This window comes from Stegodyphus dumicola, chromosome 8 (assembly GCF_044657685.1).
Source record: "Stegodyphus dumicola isolate Sdum_Otavi_A_Nest chromosome 8, ASM4465768v1".
Lineage (NCBI taxonomy): Eukaryota > Metazoa > Arthropoda > Arachnida > Araneae > Eresidae > Stegodyphus > Stegodyphus dumicola.
Window position 1 is genome coordinate 103,715,519 of NC_140775.1, and position 19,884 is coordinate 103,735,402.

Below are 19,884 nucleotides of genomic sequence, written 5' to 3' on the forward strand. Positions count from 1 at the left end.
ATCATGGTATTTAAGAATATTTAAATGTTTTTAATTCATGCAATTGTTGCTTATTATACATTTAACTATATTTATATATGAATTACCTAGAAACTTGCAAACGTTGAGAAATTAAAGGAGACGAAACCAACTAACAAGTTGCGCATAGTACATCTCATTAGATAGGTTTGTGCAAACTCCTATGCTAAATATCCTTTCACGTAAAGAGTTTAAAATTTTGCCCAATTTTATTCTGACATATTTTAAACTGAATTTTCAGTTGAATGCAAATTGAGTATGCCAGGGGGAATGTGAACATTTGTTTGGACTAGCAATCATCTGTTTTTGAAATGGTTTACAACTAAACGCAAATTGAGCAAGTCAGGGGGAATGTGAACATCTATTTATAATCAATTTATAATCATCAATTTATAATATCTAGAACAGCGGTCATTTCATATGACCGCTGGGTTTTCTAGTAAATATTTATGCATTTTCAATAGGGAATAAAATTTGAATACTATTACAGTACAAAGTCCGTAATCCGGACGTCCATTATCTGGAATGATCTATAATCCGGACCTCAAAGCCACAAACTTTTTTTTGTATGTTTTATGGATGTGCGTTTAATGTGCGGAGCACGCACGTGTTGCTTCCGATATTGAAGAAAGTGACAGAAAGGTTATTGAAAACGAAAAAAATTCAATTGAAAAGTTAGTCGGTATTCTCGACATGGCAATTACAGGATTTGAACAGTGGAACTTTGTAACTAAACAAGAAATTATGTCTGTTTATAGAATTAAAGAGAAAATATTAGCATAAAAACGAAGCAACTTAAACAACTTACATTGAAAAAAATTTTTAATAAAGTAAACAAATAAATATTAAGCTTTTTTTTTTTTTTTTTTTTTTGTAAATTTGGATACTCTTTAGATCATAATTGCTCTTTATACTTGCATGTATTTCTTACATATAGAACCAGGGATCTTAAATATAATTTTTGCAGTTGGTATTAACATAGCTTTAAAACATTTTTGTTTACCACAGTGATTCTATTAGATACGAAATTCTATTAGATACCTAAATTCTATTAGATACCACTAAAGGTGTTCTCAAGAGCTATATAATATTCTTTCAACAAAAGGCTTTACTACAATTAAAGTTTTCGTTCTGCAGTATGCTTTAACTGACGTGATTTTTTGATTTGACAGATTTTTTTTTCATTTCATAATTATTCATTTTCATACCTAAATATTTCATAAATAATTATTATTCAAATTTTTTAATGTAATTGCTATTTTAAATGTTTGTTAGATATTTACATAAATAAATGCAACATTTTTTTATTATCGAAAATAACCCCCAAAAATTTAGGAGAGAAGTAAGCCCACTGCAAGTCTTAGTGGTCACCTTCCCAAATGTTGGCCACATTTTTGATTGTATAGGTTTAAATATTTTGCTATGTACTCACTTTTTAAAGATTAGGAATCAAATGTACATTTTCTTCATTAGGATTTCAACACTTCTTAGCTGTTATTAATAAGATATGTTAATTAGGATAATTTAGTGTATCTGAAGATGTTTTCAATATCCCTCATTGTGCAAAAAAAATTTCCTGAAATTTTTCTGGGCACTAGTATTAACTGTTTCGGAATCGGATTTTGACTGTAAGGTTTAAGGTTAAATTTGGAATTGGTTCTGTTAGAAAAAAGCTATTTTTTTCTTGTCAGGAGGAGGATTTCTAGGATTATTCATTTTGTGGCTAGCATTCTTATCTTGAATATTGATGGTTTTGATGAAGTTTGATTTTTAGATATTTTTTTGTGGGGCAGTTTTGGTTCTTAAAGGAGGACAGAAAAGAAAATTTGACACTGAGATACTGTCAAATATTTTTGATTTTTATAATAGTCTTAATTATAATTTTAAAGTAAAGTATTCCAATGAGAAAGTTTCAATTCATTCGTTCATTACATATGATTTTTTTTATTGCTTTCTAATGTTCTGAAATGGACTTTTTGGCATAACACTGGCAAAAATATTTCTAACATAAAATAGAATAAGAATTAAAAGTTTTATGTTGTCTAGAGCAGTCTGGAGAAATAATTGCTATTCTACATACTCTTCCAGTTTAGGTGGGAGATTCTTGTTTTTTGACTTCACTCTCACTAATTTTATGACATTTCTTCTCACAATTTTTCCTTGTTCCTGAAAATGGCTTGATATTTTGTTATTTTCACGCCAAAATGCAATTTCTGGTATCTGAAAACATTTGCATTTTCTTTTCATTGCCTATATATATATAAAGTTTTATAAGTTGCTTTTCCTATGCATAATGTTGCAGATGTGACTGAAAACATTATTATCCAATTCTACAGGGCTTATCATGCTCAGTTGCATGTCATCTGGAGAATATCAGCTAGTGAGTATGCAAGCGTAAAACAGTCATTTGCATTTCTGAATTTGGTAAATGGTGTAAGGTTCACATGCTTGTTGGAATTGTTTAAAAATTTGTTATCATTAGTTGTCTTAGTTATTAATTAAAATATTACTCATGTACTTTTCACAAAATGTATGCAAATGATTTTCCTGAAATCATTTCTTTCCTGAAATTCCTGTTGAGAAAATGTAATATGCTTGTAATGTGCGCCATTTATCTTTGTGTTTTTTTAATTTTGCATACTGGAAAATGCACTAAAATATGTATATACACTAAAACACAAGGACAACATACGTTACATTGAAAAAGGAAATTAAATTTTTCTGTAGAAATAAAGAACCAATTAGATTGCCTGTTTTCTGTCTATTTGTGTGCAGTCTGGTGTTTGATTGTCTCTGATCATGCTGCAGTTTTATTTAGAAAAATGTTTTCTAATATTGAAATTGCTAGAAAAAATTAGAAATATTCAAGTGTAAGGATAAATGTGACTTCAGTTATGAAAGAAGTTGGTATGAAAAGTAATTTTCAGTTTTTTGCTTGCATTGAAACAGCTCCTTCTTGCTTTTCTGCAGGTGGAAGCAGTAGTATAAATACAGAACTGGTTTCAATTATAGTTAATTGTTTTTTTAATCTTCTGGCTTCAGAAAGTGGTTAAAATTTACCTTTTGTGTTCACACTTTGGAAGGAAATTCTAAAGGCTTTTTATATAACAGCCAATTATTAAAACTGGGAAGGAAAATAGAGTTCCTCTGGTTAACTGTATAGCTCTTTGTGCAGACATTGCATTAGTAATGGTAGGATTGAACAATAGTGTTGCAGGTATTAAAAAAAATTACATTGATTATGGAGTGTACTTTTTTTAGCACAATTTTTTAAACTTAACTGTTGAAAAATGTATACCTTCTTCACCAATAAATACATATGATTTTCCTGATGTTTATTACTGTTCTTGCAAAAGTTCTAAACTTAAAGGGGTGCGGAACTGAAACAAATTGAATAGCTGCTTTATACTGAAATGAAACTTTTGAAATATGTGTACACACTGCTTATCTTCAACTAGTTTGAAACTTTTACTTGCAGAAACAGGTCTTCCTATAAGCAAAATCATGATGCTTTTTCAGAAAGCAAAATCTGCTTGTCTGCGTGATAAACGTAATATTACATAAAAATAATAAGATCTTTGCAGTGGTTTTATATAAATCCAACTAATTTTGATAAGCCAGTTTAGTTTTTATACAAGAGGATGCAAGTTAACGGCTGTTTATAGGTTTTCCCATCACATTTTCGAAAATGATTAAAATTTAAGGCCTGCTTTCTATGAAACAGCATGTAGAGTACTTTCAAAGTTATGGGATCTCGACACTAAAAAATATGTGGTTAATTAAGATTTGCATGGTCATTAAAAGTCTTTAATTTTAGCCAACATTTATAAATATTTTTGCTTTTCTCATATCAGGGTTCAGTTTCTTCCAGGACGGGGGAAAGAAAGAGAGAGAGAGATAAGAAGAAATAAATTATTATGCTCTGTAGGACTGCTAAAGAGAATAAATTTACTAATAACAGTTTAACTCGTGTAAAAGTAAATGTTTAATTATTTCTGCTATAAAAAAGTTTTCTCTAAAAAAGCCAGTTAAAATTATATTAGAACTATTAAGCGTTTAGAATATGTTAACAGTTGCCATATAACCCAGCTTTTCTTCTCATCTTTGAGTAGATCACTAAATCTGCCAGTTTAAAATTTTCACTTTTTATTAAGAAAATATTTCCCAGGAGTACAAAGGTTGCTATTTATATTTCTGGTCTAATAATGAAAAAACAAATTTTATCATCAAAATTGGTTTTATTGTTTTTCAAAATGTTCTCCATGAAGATTTGTACTCTTCTGCATGCATTTGAACGAATTTTCGAAACACTTTTTTCACTCCGATTGAGGTAACTCCAAAACATGCATTTTGAATGCATTAACCGCTTCTTTGGGTGTCGCAAATTGCTTACCACGTAATTTACTTTTGATGTGCAGGAATTTAAAAAACGTCATTGCTTTGCCAAATCAGGGCTGTATTGGTGGATGATCTATCAATTTGATGTTTTGGTCCGTCAAAAATTCCTTTGTTTGAGCTGATGTCCGAGAGCTCGCATTGTCATGATGAAGAATGATTCGTCTCTTCTACTGTTTTCGAATTCCTTCAATGACTTCTAGCAAACAAATGGTTGTATACCACTCAGAATTGACCATCCTGTGTTGCTCTAACACCACTGTCGCCACGTAATCGGTAATACTGAAGATACAGGCAACCATTTGCTTCTGTGTGCTTCTTATGTGAACAACTTTTGTTGGATTTAGCTTGTCTTCGAAGACCCATGCAGTTGACTGCTGTTTTGTTTTAGGTTCATACATATAGATCCATGATTCGTCACCTGTATAGATGTTATACACAGCCTTTCATGCACCTTGAACTTATTTTTTTAACATTTCCTTGCACCAATTGACTCAAGCCTTCTTTTGAGCGTTTGTCAGATTATGTGGGATCCAGTGCGAACAAATCTTTTTTTTACGGCCAAACGTTCATGTAATATCTTATTGATGCTTGTCATAATGCCTAAAATGCCTCGATCTTAGGATATGTCACATGGTGATCTTGCTTTATCAGTTCACGCACAGCATCAATATTTTCTTGCCCAACATGGATGACCTTCACAGAATTCATCCTGGAGCGAACATCAACTACAATTGAATTCATTATACCAGTTTTTTACAGGGCTGTAGGATGGTGCTTTATCGCTTTATAAAGAATTAAGTCCATCGAAGCACTCTTATCTTGATAATCCACTTCGAAAGTTATGAAAAATAACTGCATGAAAATGTTCACAAATCAATACCATTCCCCCCCCCTCGAGATTAATTTTTCAATTTACTGTAAACAACACAAATCATGCTGAAATGGCAAAATATTCTGAAAAAGTTATGGTTAAAAATATCAAACTTTTGATTGGAATCGTCTGCGGTTGCCTAGCAACCTTTGTTAATGAAATGTATTGAATTAGTGAAACTTAACCACACTTTTTTTCTACTAAGTTCCACAATTTTTTTTACTAAAATTGCATCACTAAAATGCAGGTGCGGACATTACACAGGTCATTCAAATGTCGTGGTTTTTCTCGTGAGTAATTTTGGGTTTAAATTTCATTTCTAACAGCCAAGTTAAGTTCTAAGTGGAAAAAAATGGCATAAGTAATAAAAGTATCAAATTTAAAGTTGTCTAATCGCTATCTAAAATTTACAAATTCACTTTCTCCCATCCACATATATAATACGAGGGCTATCCAGAAAGTAGATTACGTTTTGGAATAAAAAAATAAACAAAGTATAGGAAACAAATTTTATTATATACAGATGAAAGCCACACTCAAATACTACTTTTCTACATAGTCACCATACAAATTAAGGCATTTATCGTAGCGATGTACGAGCTTGGAAATTCCTTCGTCGAAAAATTCGGCCGCCTGCACCTTCAACCACTTCGTTACCTCTTCTTGCCTTCCATCTTGCACAAAACTTGTGGTAACCAAGCTTTTCGCTGATGATTTCGTGCAACAAACTTCGCGAAATTTGTGGAAAACTCAAAGAAAGTTCCGTTATTGTGAAATTTCGATTTTCACGGACTTTAGCATCGACTTTTTCGAGAAGTTCGGCGGTCACTATGCTGGGTCTCCCACTTCGATCTTCGTCGTGAACATTGGTTCGGCCATTTTGAAATCTTATGACCCACTGACGCACTCCACCTTCAGTGATAATGTTGTCCCCATACACTTCACGAAGCTGCCGATAGATTTCTATCGGTTTACAGTTTTTTGCAGTCAGAAACCTTATTACTGAGCGCACCTCGCAGCTCGCGGGATTTTCAATTAACGCAGACATTTCAAACCGTCACAGTATCTGAACGGAGCACAGCACGAACCTCTCACTAGCACGGCTAGATGCAGACTGAGCTGCGCAACGCTCTGACCCCAAGATGGCCGCGCTAGCCCCGCCCCTAGCGGACACAGACGGAAACGTAATCTACTTCCTGGATGGCCCTCGTATAATTTACCCATTTACGTTATCAACAGTTGACGTGTATTATTTTGCACAGGAGCACAATATAGAGTCACAAATTAACCAACACTTGCAATTTTAATATTTACTTTCACACAAATTAAACAAATGTTGTTTTTTTTTTATCTTTCACACATTATTTTTTAATCTGTTCTGATGCAGTGTATGAAAAGTTTGGTTGTTATGTCTATGTGTGCGGATGTAAAATCTTTCTGCTGCAAACAGTAGCATAAAAATACATAAGATGGCAGTGCAGGCAATTTAGTGGAAGCCACATAGTGGAGAATCAGTGAGCGGTATTATTTCTAATTTCAAGCTACTGCAAGAAAGAAAGAAAAAGCACCGTGAACAATACTCAGTTATATGAGTGAAAATAAATTAATCAGTAACATTTTTTTACCTCACCTTTATTTTGTCCTTGCAAATCATTTTCAATTGCATCAGCACACACTAATTGTTAACACAAACACAATGTATACACATTAAATACTAAACTTTGAATTCTTAGCAGTTTTTGGAAACTTATCACGAACAATTTTCAACACACACGTAGTACCAGCACTTTTGTTCTTTTTTCCACGTATTAGTTATCATCGTCATCCCCCTTCTTTGCTCACATCTTCCTCATTTTCTTCATTCATGTCATTTTTCTCGTTCTCCTCATTCATGTTATCCTTCCAAAGGACATAGTCTTCTGTTCCATCGAAAGCATTTAATATACCAGTTACTTCAAAACTTTTCACAATCACATCGTCAGATATACTTTTCCATACAGCAATAATCCATGCACATACTTCTGAGATGGATGCTCTTCTCAGATGTCCAGCTGCTGTGGTCTCTCCTTCCCTGGAAGTCATCCAATTACGGTAGCTCCGTTTGAATACCATTTTAATTGGCTTGTTTATACAAACATAAAGATGCTGAAGAATGGAAGTTAGACCTCCTGGAATCACAGCAAGATCAGTTCTTGAGTTTCAAGATTTTGTTTCACTGCGCCTCTAAGATGCGCTTTGAAGCTCTCCAACATGAGAAGGGAAGGTAGCTGCAATAGAGCTCCAAGTCGTTTATACAACACACTCTGTAGCCAGTCCTGAACAAAAGTATCGTCCATCCACCCCTTCTCTTGAACTCGTAAAACAAATCCTGGTGGCAGTTTTTCTTTTGGCATTGTTTTTTGCATAAAAAACACGTACGGCGGAAGTTCTTTGCCGTCATCAGTAACTGATAACACAACAGTTGCTCTTTGTTTTTCATATCTGCATGTGAGTATTGGTACAGATCTTGCACCACGTTCATTTACAGTGTAATTGTCTGGAGCATCAAAATAAACTGGCGTCTGATTGGCATTCACAATTTGTGAAGCTAAATAATGATTCGCTTTGCGATAATGAGGTGATAAAAGGACATCAACTTATCTTCATAGTCACTGGGCATTTTTTGACACATTGTCGTACACTGGTGAAATAAAAATTCATTTTGTTTCATCATTCGCTGCAACCAGCCTTCACTCGCCTTGAATTGCAATGTAAGAATGTCTTCTTGTGCTACAGCAAGCACTCTTATTTTATTTAGCGCATTTCCCGTGTACTGCGTACCCCTAAGCACGCGTATCACGAGCATACGCAGCTACTTTTTTTCCTAAGTTTGGAAACTTGCATTTCAAACCACAAAATGCACATTTTGTTTTGTTCGCTGCCACCAGTTGTTCTTGCTGTTTGCTCCAACTGTACACACACGTTTCATCCACCTTATATGCTCTTGCTGCTGTTCTTTTTCTGTTTTCCTGCACAAATTCTATAACCTTTCAGTTTAAAAGCCGCTTTATAGCTGCTGTATTTTCCCATTTCAGACATGCTACTTGCTAGCTACTACAAATTCCAAATGATACTATGAATGAAAAGAGAAAGCTTGAAATATGTGAATGCTCCAAGGAGGAGAAAGTAATTTCATTACAAAACAGTATTTTCTGGAAGCCAATGTATTGAAAACCTCTTTGGACTGCCTTCATTTATTATTATCGTGTCTGCCGAGTGGATTGCTGATGTTGATGTTATGACTGAATAACAGCTGCACCAGAATGCAAGGAAAGTCTCTGTTTTCCATCCTGGCATCAACCAAAGACAAAACAAATGCATATATTCTTTCTTTAAAAATGTTTACTGACTAATATTATTGACTGAAGAGAAAAAGGGTGATGTTAAGAAAAATATATTTTAAAGTAAGAAATTCTTTAGTTTTTTTTACATGAATTTTATCTGCAAAGTTAGAGTGTGGACATTACATGAGCCCTAACATTACGAAAGCGTATATGGTATGTAGTTTTTTAATAAATAATTCAAATTTTGTCTCTTTTTCTGTATGTAGATTATATGTTCTGTATATGATAAATATGTTGATTTCCAATTTTTTTGCAGTTATGAACTGGAATTCATTTTCAAAATCTATCCAAACTCACTGGTATAAATGCAAATCTGTTAGGAAAAGCTAAATAGTATATACATATGTATTGTTACGAGGGACAGGATCGTTGATGTTTCATTAAGTAATGAGTCCAAATAAGCAGGAAAAAATAACGTAATTTTTTTGGAAAATTTGCAAAATCACTGGCACACATGCACCCTAATAATAGCTGGAAATAATTCAAGGAGATTGCAGCTATTTATCAATTCCTTCTTAACACATGAAATAAATCATAAAGTTCCTCAGATCACTCTCAGGGTAAATCCTAATTTGTAATTCGGTTAACTGTTAAATTTCACAGCTGATTTACAACTCATTCATGACTGAACTCTCGAGCTCTAATCCATATTTTTACTGCACAGCATGGGTTCTGGAAAAACTGTTTGCAGTTTTTTGAAAATGTATTTTCACGAATTTTCCAGAAACTTGCCAAGTTGGTGAAAAATGATTAAATGTTGTCAAAGCCAGTTAGGAATGAAACTGTGTATATCTCGTCTTCTTTCAAAGTCTTTGCATTCAATTAAAAGATCTATAATTCTGTGCAACAAATAAGCACTTAAATGCAAGACATGTGGCCACAAATTAGATTAAACACAAAATAAATCATAAAAGTTTCATTTTAAAAACCATAAAAAAATGGAACAAAACAAAATACTACAACAATGCAAAAAAATTGAAATTCATAGGATTAAAGTATTTAGGATCACATACATGCTACCAAGAAAGGAGAAAGCGTACAAATAAAGTTAAATATGCTTATAATAAAATAGTTAAATTGATTTGTAATATAGCAGATTTATATATGACTAAAATATAAATATATTAATATGGAATAAGAAATAAAACATATCTTCCTACTGAATTTTTCCACCATGGAAGAAGATTCATTATCCCTACAGTCCTTGCTCTGCCAACTGAGCTATCGACAGGCCATGGAAGAAACTTGTCAATCATGCTTAAAATACATCATTTCTAAATCTTTTCTGGTACTTCTTTGTTATAGTGACCACTGAGATTGAATCGGGAATCAACCAAGATATCTCACCAAAATCTGGCTGTGTGTTCTTATACCTTGCCACATGATCATATACTAGCACTGGCTGCATGTTCTTACACCTCACCATATAATTGTATGTTAGCCTCATGTTGTATTTTTGCACACGCCATGTGTTCTTTTATTATTTATTTTTGGTTAGGTTTCAAATTTGCATTGGTAATTTAAAAATATATTTATTGCTTTTTAGCCCAAAGGGCTATTAATTTCATTTTGGAATTTTGCGTTGATTCACTATAAATGGCGAATCACTTTTTAAATTGTTGCCACCAAATATTAGAGCCCTGTATTATATTTAAAGAAATTAAGTAGTGAAGAATCTCTATAAATGTATGTATGTTTCTTGCATTGTGATAAAACAACAGTACCTAGAGCCATCAAATTTTGAATAACGTACACTGCACACAAAAAAAGGGTGGGTCACTTCTATATTTCCCGTTCTACTGGGTCGATTGACGAAATTCAAACTGCATTTTTCGTATCTCGAAAGCACAGCAGGATATATATTAGATTTATATATAGCATTTTTCTAACATAGGTATTTTGACACAAAATCAGACTTTTCTGACATGACTTGCCAATTTTTTTTCACATTTCGATTCTACGACTCAAATTATGCCTAAATATTAAATTTTGTAAAATTTAGTGCAAAATTTACGGAGAAATAAAAAAATTTACCTCGTGCATTTTTTTTTTCAGTTTGCGCCAAGAATAATTCACTTGATGAACTTTTTAATTTATAATAACCTATTTTCCTTTCCTTTTTTTTTTCATTGCAGATGAGCCAAAAAAAAGTCATCGTTTATACTTTCAAATAATTTTAACAAAGTACGTAAACCACATTTGGCATTGTTATTGCTTATAAAAAATATGCCAAATTTCAAAATGCTCCGGTATGTAAATTCTCGTATATCTTAAAAAATTTTGAATAAAAAAATTTTTTTGCAGGTGTGTCTAGAAATACATCTATATTAAGATGATATTAAAAAGTGTGTAGGTTATAATTCAATTTTTTTTTTAATTTATAAAAATTATTTTAAAACACTAATTTTAAAAATAAATCATAAAAAATGGGCGAATTTTATTTAGAATTAACTTAAATTTTGAAATGTGAAAGGAAGAATCAAATAAGTTTAATAAAAAAAAGAGATATTAACAAATATATACCAAATTCAATTAAGATTGAGGAGCTAAAATTTTGAAAGCTAATTTTTTTAAAAACTACTTGTGCGATTTTTTACAAAACTTAGCAGTTTGACATAATATGAGCTGTAGATTGAAAGATGGAAAAAAAAATTGGCTTGTCATTTCAGAAAGTCTGATTTTGTGTCAAAATACCTATATTAGAACAGTGCTTTATATAAATCTAATATATATCCTAGATCTATCGTTCGAGACATGACAAATGCAAGTTGAATTTCATCAACGAATCAGTAGAACGGGAGATCTAGAACTGAGCGCGCAGGACTGTATATCAGAAATTCTAAAGTTATGCTCGTTTTAAAATTATTTTGCGATATTGCTGTTAAATTGAATTTTATAGTTTAAGTGCAAAGAACATTTAATAAATAAAGGTAATACACAGAAGATTAAAAAAAGGTCCCTTTTTGTACTAATGTAAAATCTGAAAACTTTCAGTTTTTTTTTCGGGGGTAGGGGATGAGTATGACGTTAATGATCTTTAATTTACCAAGGAGTGAGGCAGATAGGCAGATGCTGTATAATTTTTTTCAAGAAAGGTGTTTTTTATCTGACGAACAAGTATGGAAAAATGGCCGCAACATGTAACGGCAAAACCATTTGGAGATGCTTTCTTAAAAATTGCAAAAAGAACATTTAATAAATAAGGGTAATACACAGAAGGGTAAATAATAAGGGTAATACACAGAACATTTAATAAATAAGGGTAATACACACAGGGGGGGGTGAGTATGACGTTAATGATCTTTAATTTACCAAGGAGTGAGGCAGATGCCGTATAATTTTTTTCAAGAAAGATGTTTTACCTGACGAACAAGTATGGAAAAATGGCCGCAACATGTAACGGCAAAACCATTTGGAGATGCTTTTTTAAAAATTGCAAAAAGAACATTTAATAAATAAGGGTAATACACAGGTTAAAAAAAGGTCCCTTTTTGTACTAATGTAAAATCTGAAAACTTTCAGTTTTTTTTGGGGGGGGTGAGTATGACGTTAATGATCTTTAATTTACCAAGGAGTGAGGCAGATAGGCAGATGCCGTATAATTTTTTTCAAGAAAGATGTTTTTTACCTGACGAACAAGTATAGAAAAATGGCCGCAACATGTAACGGCAAAACCATTTGGAGATGCTTTCTTAAAAATTGCAAAAAGAAGAAGAATCTCCATGTTGGAAATTTGTTCATTTGTTCCAAAATATTGTTTGTCATTGCCATTAGATTTATATATTCTTGGGCAGAGGCGTTGGCGTCCATGAAATGGTGTAACAAATAGCTTAATATGTGTGAAAGGGCTACAGTTGACTGAAACAGTTTCATGCGATAAAATTATAAGTATAATAATTCTTAAATATGTTCTTAGAAAATGATGTGAGTATTCTTTATTTTCACATTTGCGCTTCACAAACTTGGCGAAATTATAACAGATCTTGGCACAAATCTAAAATTGCCATATATGGTTGGGTGCCACTAAAATAAAAATGTACCATTTTCCTTTATTCTTATACCTGCAATTAATTAAATTTTACATGAAAGAGGAATGTGTCACTTTGATCACCATTGTTTATTCAGTTTCAAAAAGTTGCATATTGTGCCCTTTACTTTATACTTTTCTTGGTGCCAAGATCCTGTAACTTTGTAAATACTCCATCATATGTTGTTTCGTAGATATTTAGTAATAATTTCATAGGTCTAAATTTAAATTTATCTAACATATAGTATACACTGAAAACACATAGTATCACACTGAAAACATAGTTACGAAAAGTTTTCCATATCCTTTTTTGGTCATATTTCTATGCTTATTGAAATATAATTCAGCATATTATGAATCTTTGATAAACATCTTAAAAATATTTGCTAATAAAATATACTTTTTTTTTTGATATATGAAAAAAAAAAGTTTCTTCATAGGGGTAAAAAGGGCAGTTTTTTCAAGTATATTAGGCATTAATGAAGATAACATCAATCAATCTAAATTTTCTTAAATATTATATGCTGGAGGAGGCGATAAGTAAATGATTCCTTGTAATGTTGAAACAAATATTTGTTTTTATTATAAGTCTTACTAAATATCTACTGTAACATTTAAGAACTTTAGAGACTTCTCTGTATTTCATTTAACTGCTGACCTTCATTATTGCTGAATTCGAACTGTTAACAATTTGCTGTTCTAATCAGGGTTGCCACGCTACCTGGAAAACCGGGAAAAGTCAGGGAATTCGAAAATTGACCAAAAAATTCAGGGAAAAGTCAGGGAATTTAAGTATTTTTGTCAAAATCTGGAAAAGTCAGGGAAGTTCATACAATGATCCCGCCAAAAAAAGCGATTTTTGCGCCGACGTCGGAAGAGATAACTTTTTTGGCGAATTTCGTATCACGTGAGTGTCTGCTGGCATAGAGCCAATTAGCAAGTTTCCCGCAACTTTTGGTTTCCAGTATTCTCGAGAATCGCATGTGCAGTGCATGAACTAAAGAAAGTACCTGTTCTCGTATAAAACAAAATGGGTTTAATCTTAGTATACGGTACCATGGAGGTTAGAATCAAAGAATATGTATTGTAAAGAAGGAAAACCTCTCTGCAACAGACATGGCTCCGTTCCATCATAGAGGGAAACAGCTGTGCATGCGTGATGTATCTGCCGCCAAAGCTGGAAACCGGTGTCGAAGTTCGAAGGTCACGTTGTCAAGAGTTCATTAAATGAATATCCTTTAAAATTTCTTTAACCACTTGCGCTCGAGATGTTTTTGTCTCAAACTGCGAGCGACGTGAACACCACGTCGATAAGCATTTATCGCAAAAATGAAAATAACATGGTGCACACGTCGCCTAACAACGAGATTGTTTATTTCTCGAGTTACAGCTCTGGATTGCACTCGCAGATGCGGAGCGGCGTAAATGAGACACTTTACCACTTGCTATATTGTAGCGCACGGCACCGCAACCGTGAAGTTTAGTCTTAGCGCAAGTAGTTAAACTCTAAATTAAAAGAAAATATTTTTTGGCGCAAGTAAATTAATTCCTAGGTTAGTAATTTTCAGGGGAGGGGGAAACTACGAAAATCCGTTTTTAAAATTATTGCGAAAAATCCAAGAAGAAACGTCCTTTGATAAAACGTTTCTTCTTGGATTTTTCGCAATAATTTAAAAACGGATTTTCGTAGCTTTCTTTTTGTCAAAGAACGTTTCTTCTTAACACGTTTCTCAATTTCAGGTACACATCGCGGAGAGGGAAATTCTAGCCGCCAGGTTCCGTCGCCAAATCCCTTGGCAAATTTTCCCTCCGCATTCTAGCGGCGTAATAGCATTTTACTTGTATGGAAAATTTTCTTCTTTACATAGACCAAAGAATTAGAGATTCTTTGCATAGACGTTTTTTGGTTAAAATAATCTCCATGTATGGATTTGGCGACATGATGATGCGCAGTAAACGGGTCATTTTGGTCTTGGCGACAATTTTCAGAATCGTGCCAAAGCCTTACCGTATACTAGAATTTTACCGCAAAATCTTTTTAAACTTTTCTTTTTAATAAATACCTTGCCATTTTGCAGTAAAATAAAAAGTAGTAATCTGTCATCTAGGCTAACCATGTAATATAACTATATTCGCTAAAATATCGTTGATTATTCTAATTCAATTTTTAAGTAATTATCTTTATTTTTATGTTATTCGTATAATTTAATGATGCTTCTTCCCTCTAAATTTATTAATTATTAGTAAATAATATTTCTAAATTTCAGGAAATTTTCTCTGGCATAATCTTGAAATTAATTCTAGCAGTATGATGACATACCATCACGAAATTTAATTCACATATTTTTTTCTTATGTATGCTGCGAACTAAATATAAAATACCTCAATTTATTAAAATAGATTTCTTTGTTTCGTTTAGCTGCAGAATGTCTGCAAAAAAAAAAAAAAGCCTTATTTTATTGCAGATTGGGAGGATTCTAATCTCAATCTTCAATGGAGAAAACAAAAACTATTATAATTATATTTGTGTTTTCCAGTGTTAAGGTGCTTTTTAAGAACATACTTCACACAAATTAAATTTACCTAAAATCTAACCTAACTATTTAGCATTGCGTTGTGATTTATAAGGACCGGATTAGCCTTGTGTTGAACTGGTGATGATCATGAGTAATAATTAAATAAAACATACATTTGTTATCCAATGTATATATCTTAAATTTTATTAAGTTTCTTAAGTGGAAAAGTAAACAAAATTATCAAACAAAGTATACCAAGAATAATTAAGAATAAATGTCCTCTGGGATTTATTGAATAATTAAGTGAATTTGCTACACAATACAAGTAATACCATAATTTACCTCTTAGCGTAGCCAACGTACATAACGCGGATAGACTGGAATTTTCTTGAAACGCACCTGGAAAACCTGGAAAAGTCAGGGAATTTCATTCTCCTGTTTGAGTGGCAACCCTGTCTAATATTCATAACTGATTATAATTATCTTTAGTGTTAAATTCATAACTTCCCCCCCCCAATGTATTGCTTTTCTTTTCGTTTATGGATTAATGTTGTAAATTTTAGAATGTATGATTTATTCTCATGTAAAGTTTTTCATGACTTTTCTTTGCCTTTCATACACCTGCGTTTGAGATTTCCTAATTTGTTATTTAAATAAATCTTTCTTTTAAAGGTGGATTTTGATTTAGCAACATTCAAGGTTTAATGCTTAGAACTCGGAAATATGAATCGTACATCCGTAGCTGGAAGTGCCTCTGAGGAAACAATACTGGAAAAAATAAAAAATGATCTCTGCTTAAAAATAGAATCTTCTTTCAATAAATTGTCCTTTATTTGGAACGAATTTGGTATTGATGGTGAGCAGAAATCACAACGTGCTAAAGTAGTAAGTGACCACATTCAGAATTTATTACGGGATATAATAGAGGAGGAAAATGGTTTCTATGAAGATATAAAGCAGCGCATACAAAATTATAAGAAGCAAATATTGGAGCTTGCACAATTATTAAATATACCAGCAAATGATGTAGTAGAAGGATCTTTAATTCAAACAGAAGAGCGTTTACGTATTGAAGTGGAAAATTTATTTAAATTAAAACATAAAAGGATAAAAGCTTTTAAGGATCTTCGCTCCGAGGAGTCAAAATATTGCAAAAGATTGGGTTTACCACCTCTAAATATTTCTACAGCTTCTGGCCTTGCATCTGAAAAAGATATGCATGAACTTCAGCAGCACATAACTATGCTGATATTAGAAAAGGATAAGCGTCTTAAAAAGTACTACTCTTTCAGAAAGGAATTGACTACCATTTTAGAGACAACTGAAATGTCACCTGAAACATCCCTTGAAAAAAATATTATCTCTGGTAAAGAAGATAGCATCTTACTGTCAGATGAAACTATGAAGGCCCTGGAAGATATTGTATGCAAAGTCCAAAATAAAAAAGCTGGCCTAGAAGCTAGGAAAAAAGAATTGATGGACAAATTAACCACTCTCTGGCAGAGATTAAATGTAAATGAGTATGAAAAAGAGCTGTTTCTTTCACAGCATGCAGACTGTCGTGTCAAAACAATTGAATCTATTGAAAAGGAAGTGCAAAAATATGAAGAAATAAAAAAACAAAACATACAAAGTTACGTTGAAAATCTTCGAAAAGAGCTGGAAGGCTTATGGGATAGATGTTTTGTTTCTGAAACACAAAGACAGCAATTTCATCCTTTTACTACAATGGAATTTAATGATGAAATCTTAGAGGCACATGATATGGAAGTGGAGAAATGGAGAAGCTTTTATAAAGACACTGAAAATATTGTGAATAAAATTGCAAAAAGGCAGAAGTTATGGGATTTACTGATAGCTTTTGAAAATAAGTCATCAGATCCCAACCGATACAAAAATAGAGGGGGAAATCTTTTACAGGAAGAAAAAGAGCGAAGAAGGTTGCAGAGAGATCTCCCAGCTTTAGAAAATGAAATATTTAATGACATAGAAGAGTATGAAGCTCAGAAAGGCAAACCATTTCTATATTTTGGACTAGATTTTCGAGAGTTTATTAACAGGCAGTGGGAAGACAGAATAAATCAAAAAGAGAATGAAAAGATCATGAGGCACAAAATGCGTTCACAGATTGGCAATGAAACCACTTTAAGAACACCTGGAAAGAGACTTTTGCCTGGCACTCCAAAATCTGCACCCAGTAAATTGTTTAAGTCAGGAGTTGGTGTATCAGTATTCCGTACCCCAAATGTGAAAGTTTTAAAAACAACTCCAAACACAGTTGGAAAACTACATTCCAGAACGGATAGACTTGCTAATAATAAAAAATCTCAAAATAGTATTGTCCAAGCCAAATGCCAGAAAAAAATACAGAAAGGAAAAAACCAGCATGATAAAACAGCAGTGTCTGGTTCTTCGAATGATACCACATACACCCAGTTTGCTGCTGAGTTAAACAAGTCATCAAGAAATAAGCATCGTAGTTCTGTATTATCTTCAAGAAAGCTTGGTGGAACTCGTATATCTCAGAACAACAGCCAGCGACGCAGCAAAAAAAAAAGTGCTGCAAAATCTTTTGGTATGTCATTAAGAAATACCACAAGAACATCTGCAAAACTTACCCCAGCCAGGGGAAAGTTAGGTTTACCATTTTTGATATAAAATGTGTGACTAAATGTTTAGAGGAAACGCACTATTTTGAAATGTCTGTAAAAGAAATTAATTATAGAATAGTTTATAATAACTGACAAATTTTAATTCATAATACTTAGGACCTACTGAACTTTCAGCTGATTAACCTGGTGTTTGTTTTTAAAAATTTGAAATATGTTTTTATTATGTAAAATATTTAGTATGAATAAAGGCTGTAATTTTGTCAGAATAAAAGCACTTTTTATAGTATTTGAGATTATAATTACAATTGACTTTATAGTTTAAACATTAAAGCAAGTTATTTGCTACAAATAAATATTTACTTGCACTAAAGTAAACACTTTAAACTGAAATTAAAAGATTTCAATGAATTAAAAGTAATTAATCATTTATACATTTGCTGACTGTATTTCATTATACAATCAGGTTAAAACAGATATGTTTGAGCTTCATTTCAAAGAATTTAAATTCATAAAACACATATTTTTATGAACAGGGCTATAAATTGTTATTACTGTATTTTTACTTACCTTTTGAAAAAATGATAAAAATTTGTGACCTGTCTTCTACATAGAGTAAGCAGTGGCTTATTTACAACAAAGGTATGGAATCCTACCATGAAAAAATGTCTGCATTAATGGACAAGATATAGTGAGCTGAATGTAACCTACAAAATAGTGATATATAGGAACAACTGACTATGGGAAGTTTGTATTCATAGCTTTCTAAACAGAGCATCTGGTAAAATTAAAGGACCTAACAAAATAGTAGAAATCTGCAAAAGCCTTTTTATGAAGCACAAAAACTTAACAAGTTGAATACGTATTGTTTATTAAATAAAGGGGCTTCAAGATTCTGCAAGTATGATTGGTGCACTTTTAGCGAGATTTTCATCACTTTTCATGTTTCGATGATAGCTAACATTCACAGTCAGTGGGATAATATGTAAATACTGTGTTACCTATACAGGTTGTAATTTTATCAGAATGGAAACTTTTTTAATTGTATCTGAGATTATAATTGCAGTTTATTCCAGAATTTTAACATTAAAACAAGTTAATTGCCACAAATAAATACTTCAAACAGGCAAAAACTGTAATCTGAATTTAAAAAATTTCAATGAATTAAAAGTAATAAATAATTTTACATTAGCTGATTGTATTGCATTATACAGTCAAGTTAAAACAGCTTTGTTCAAGTTTTGTTTCAGTGAATTTTCATGCATAAAATATATGCTTTGGTCACATTTAAACAATGCATAAAAATAATGAAGATAAGTGCTTTTTTTGTGTGTGTTGAAATAATTAAACATATTACAAATTCAGGAATCCTGATATTATCTCAGCTTAGATAGATTGTATATTAAATTATATTTGTTAATTATGCAAAATATATTGTCTCATCTGCATAAAGACAGAAATGTCTCTTAGAGAATTTTCTACGAATAACTGACTGATATTGCATTACAAATGAGGTAAGTCTTGAAAGTTATCTAGTTCTATTTTTTTATCTGGAAATTTTATGAGCAATTATTGTTTTACAGTTCTAGTCACACGGTGTCTGATGGTCTAAAAATATTTAGCTATTTGTTAGTTAATCAGTTATGGAGATAGCATGACTGTTTACTGCCTCAGGAAGAAGGGGTTCCCTGATAAAAGCCCACTCTTTGAAAGTGCAGGTGAGAAAAGCTCCCCCCCCCAAAAAAAAAACTAATTACTGCTCATGTGATAAATAGCGCACATGGATAAAAATTTGCATTGATATAAATCTATGCTAATAAAAGCCCACATAAAGACCTAATTTTTATAAATATAGAATGCATGATTGTAATTATAATAGAGTATTTAAGTCAAATTTTTTTATGTTTAAAAAATATGTCAACTTATGTTCTTTTATGATTACTTTATTTGTTTTGTTAGGCTGAAAACAAACTTTTCTGCATTCTGATTAAGTGGCTAGGTGTAGCATTTTGATAATAAATCTGAAAATTTTATTTATTTTACATGTGTGTTTGAAAATGAA

At 32.1% G+C, this 19,884-nt stretch overlaps 1 protein-coding gene across 3 annotated transcripts in view; it reads left to right on the forward strand.

The window, feature by feature from the left end:
- LOC118186823 (protein regulator of cytokinesis 1-like) overlaps positions 1-18,111 on the forward strand; it is a 33,041-nt gene extending 14,930 nt beyond the window's left edge. Inside the window, exons 3-4 of one of the 3 annotated variants that reach the window (XM_085822209.1) lie at positions 8,362-8,823; positions 15,886-18,111. In XM_085822209.1, coding sequence (XP_085678335.1) covers positions 15,937-17,871 — 1,935 coding nt within the window. In that variant the 5' untranslated portion in view covers positions 8,362-8,823; positions 15,886-15,936 and the 3' untranslated portion in view covers positions 17,872-18,111. Of the gene's footprint in view, positions 1-8,361; positions 8,824-13,404; positions 13,901-15,885 lie in introns of those variants that run through there. The other 2 variants (XM_035356980.2, XM_035356979.2) reach the window with 2 other exon arrangements.
- Positions 18,112-19,884: the final 1,773 nt, after the last annotated feature.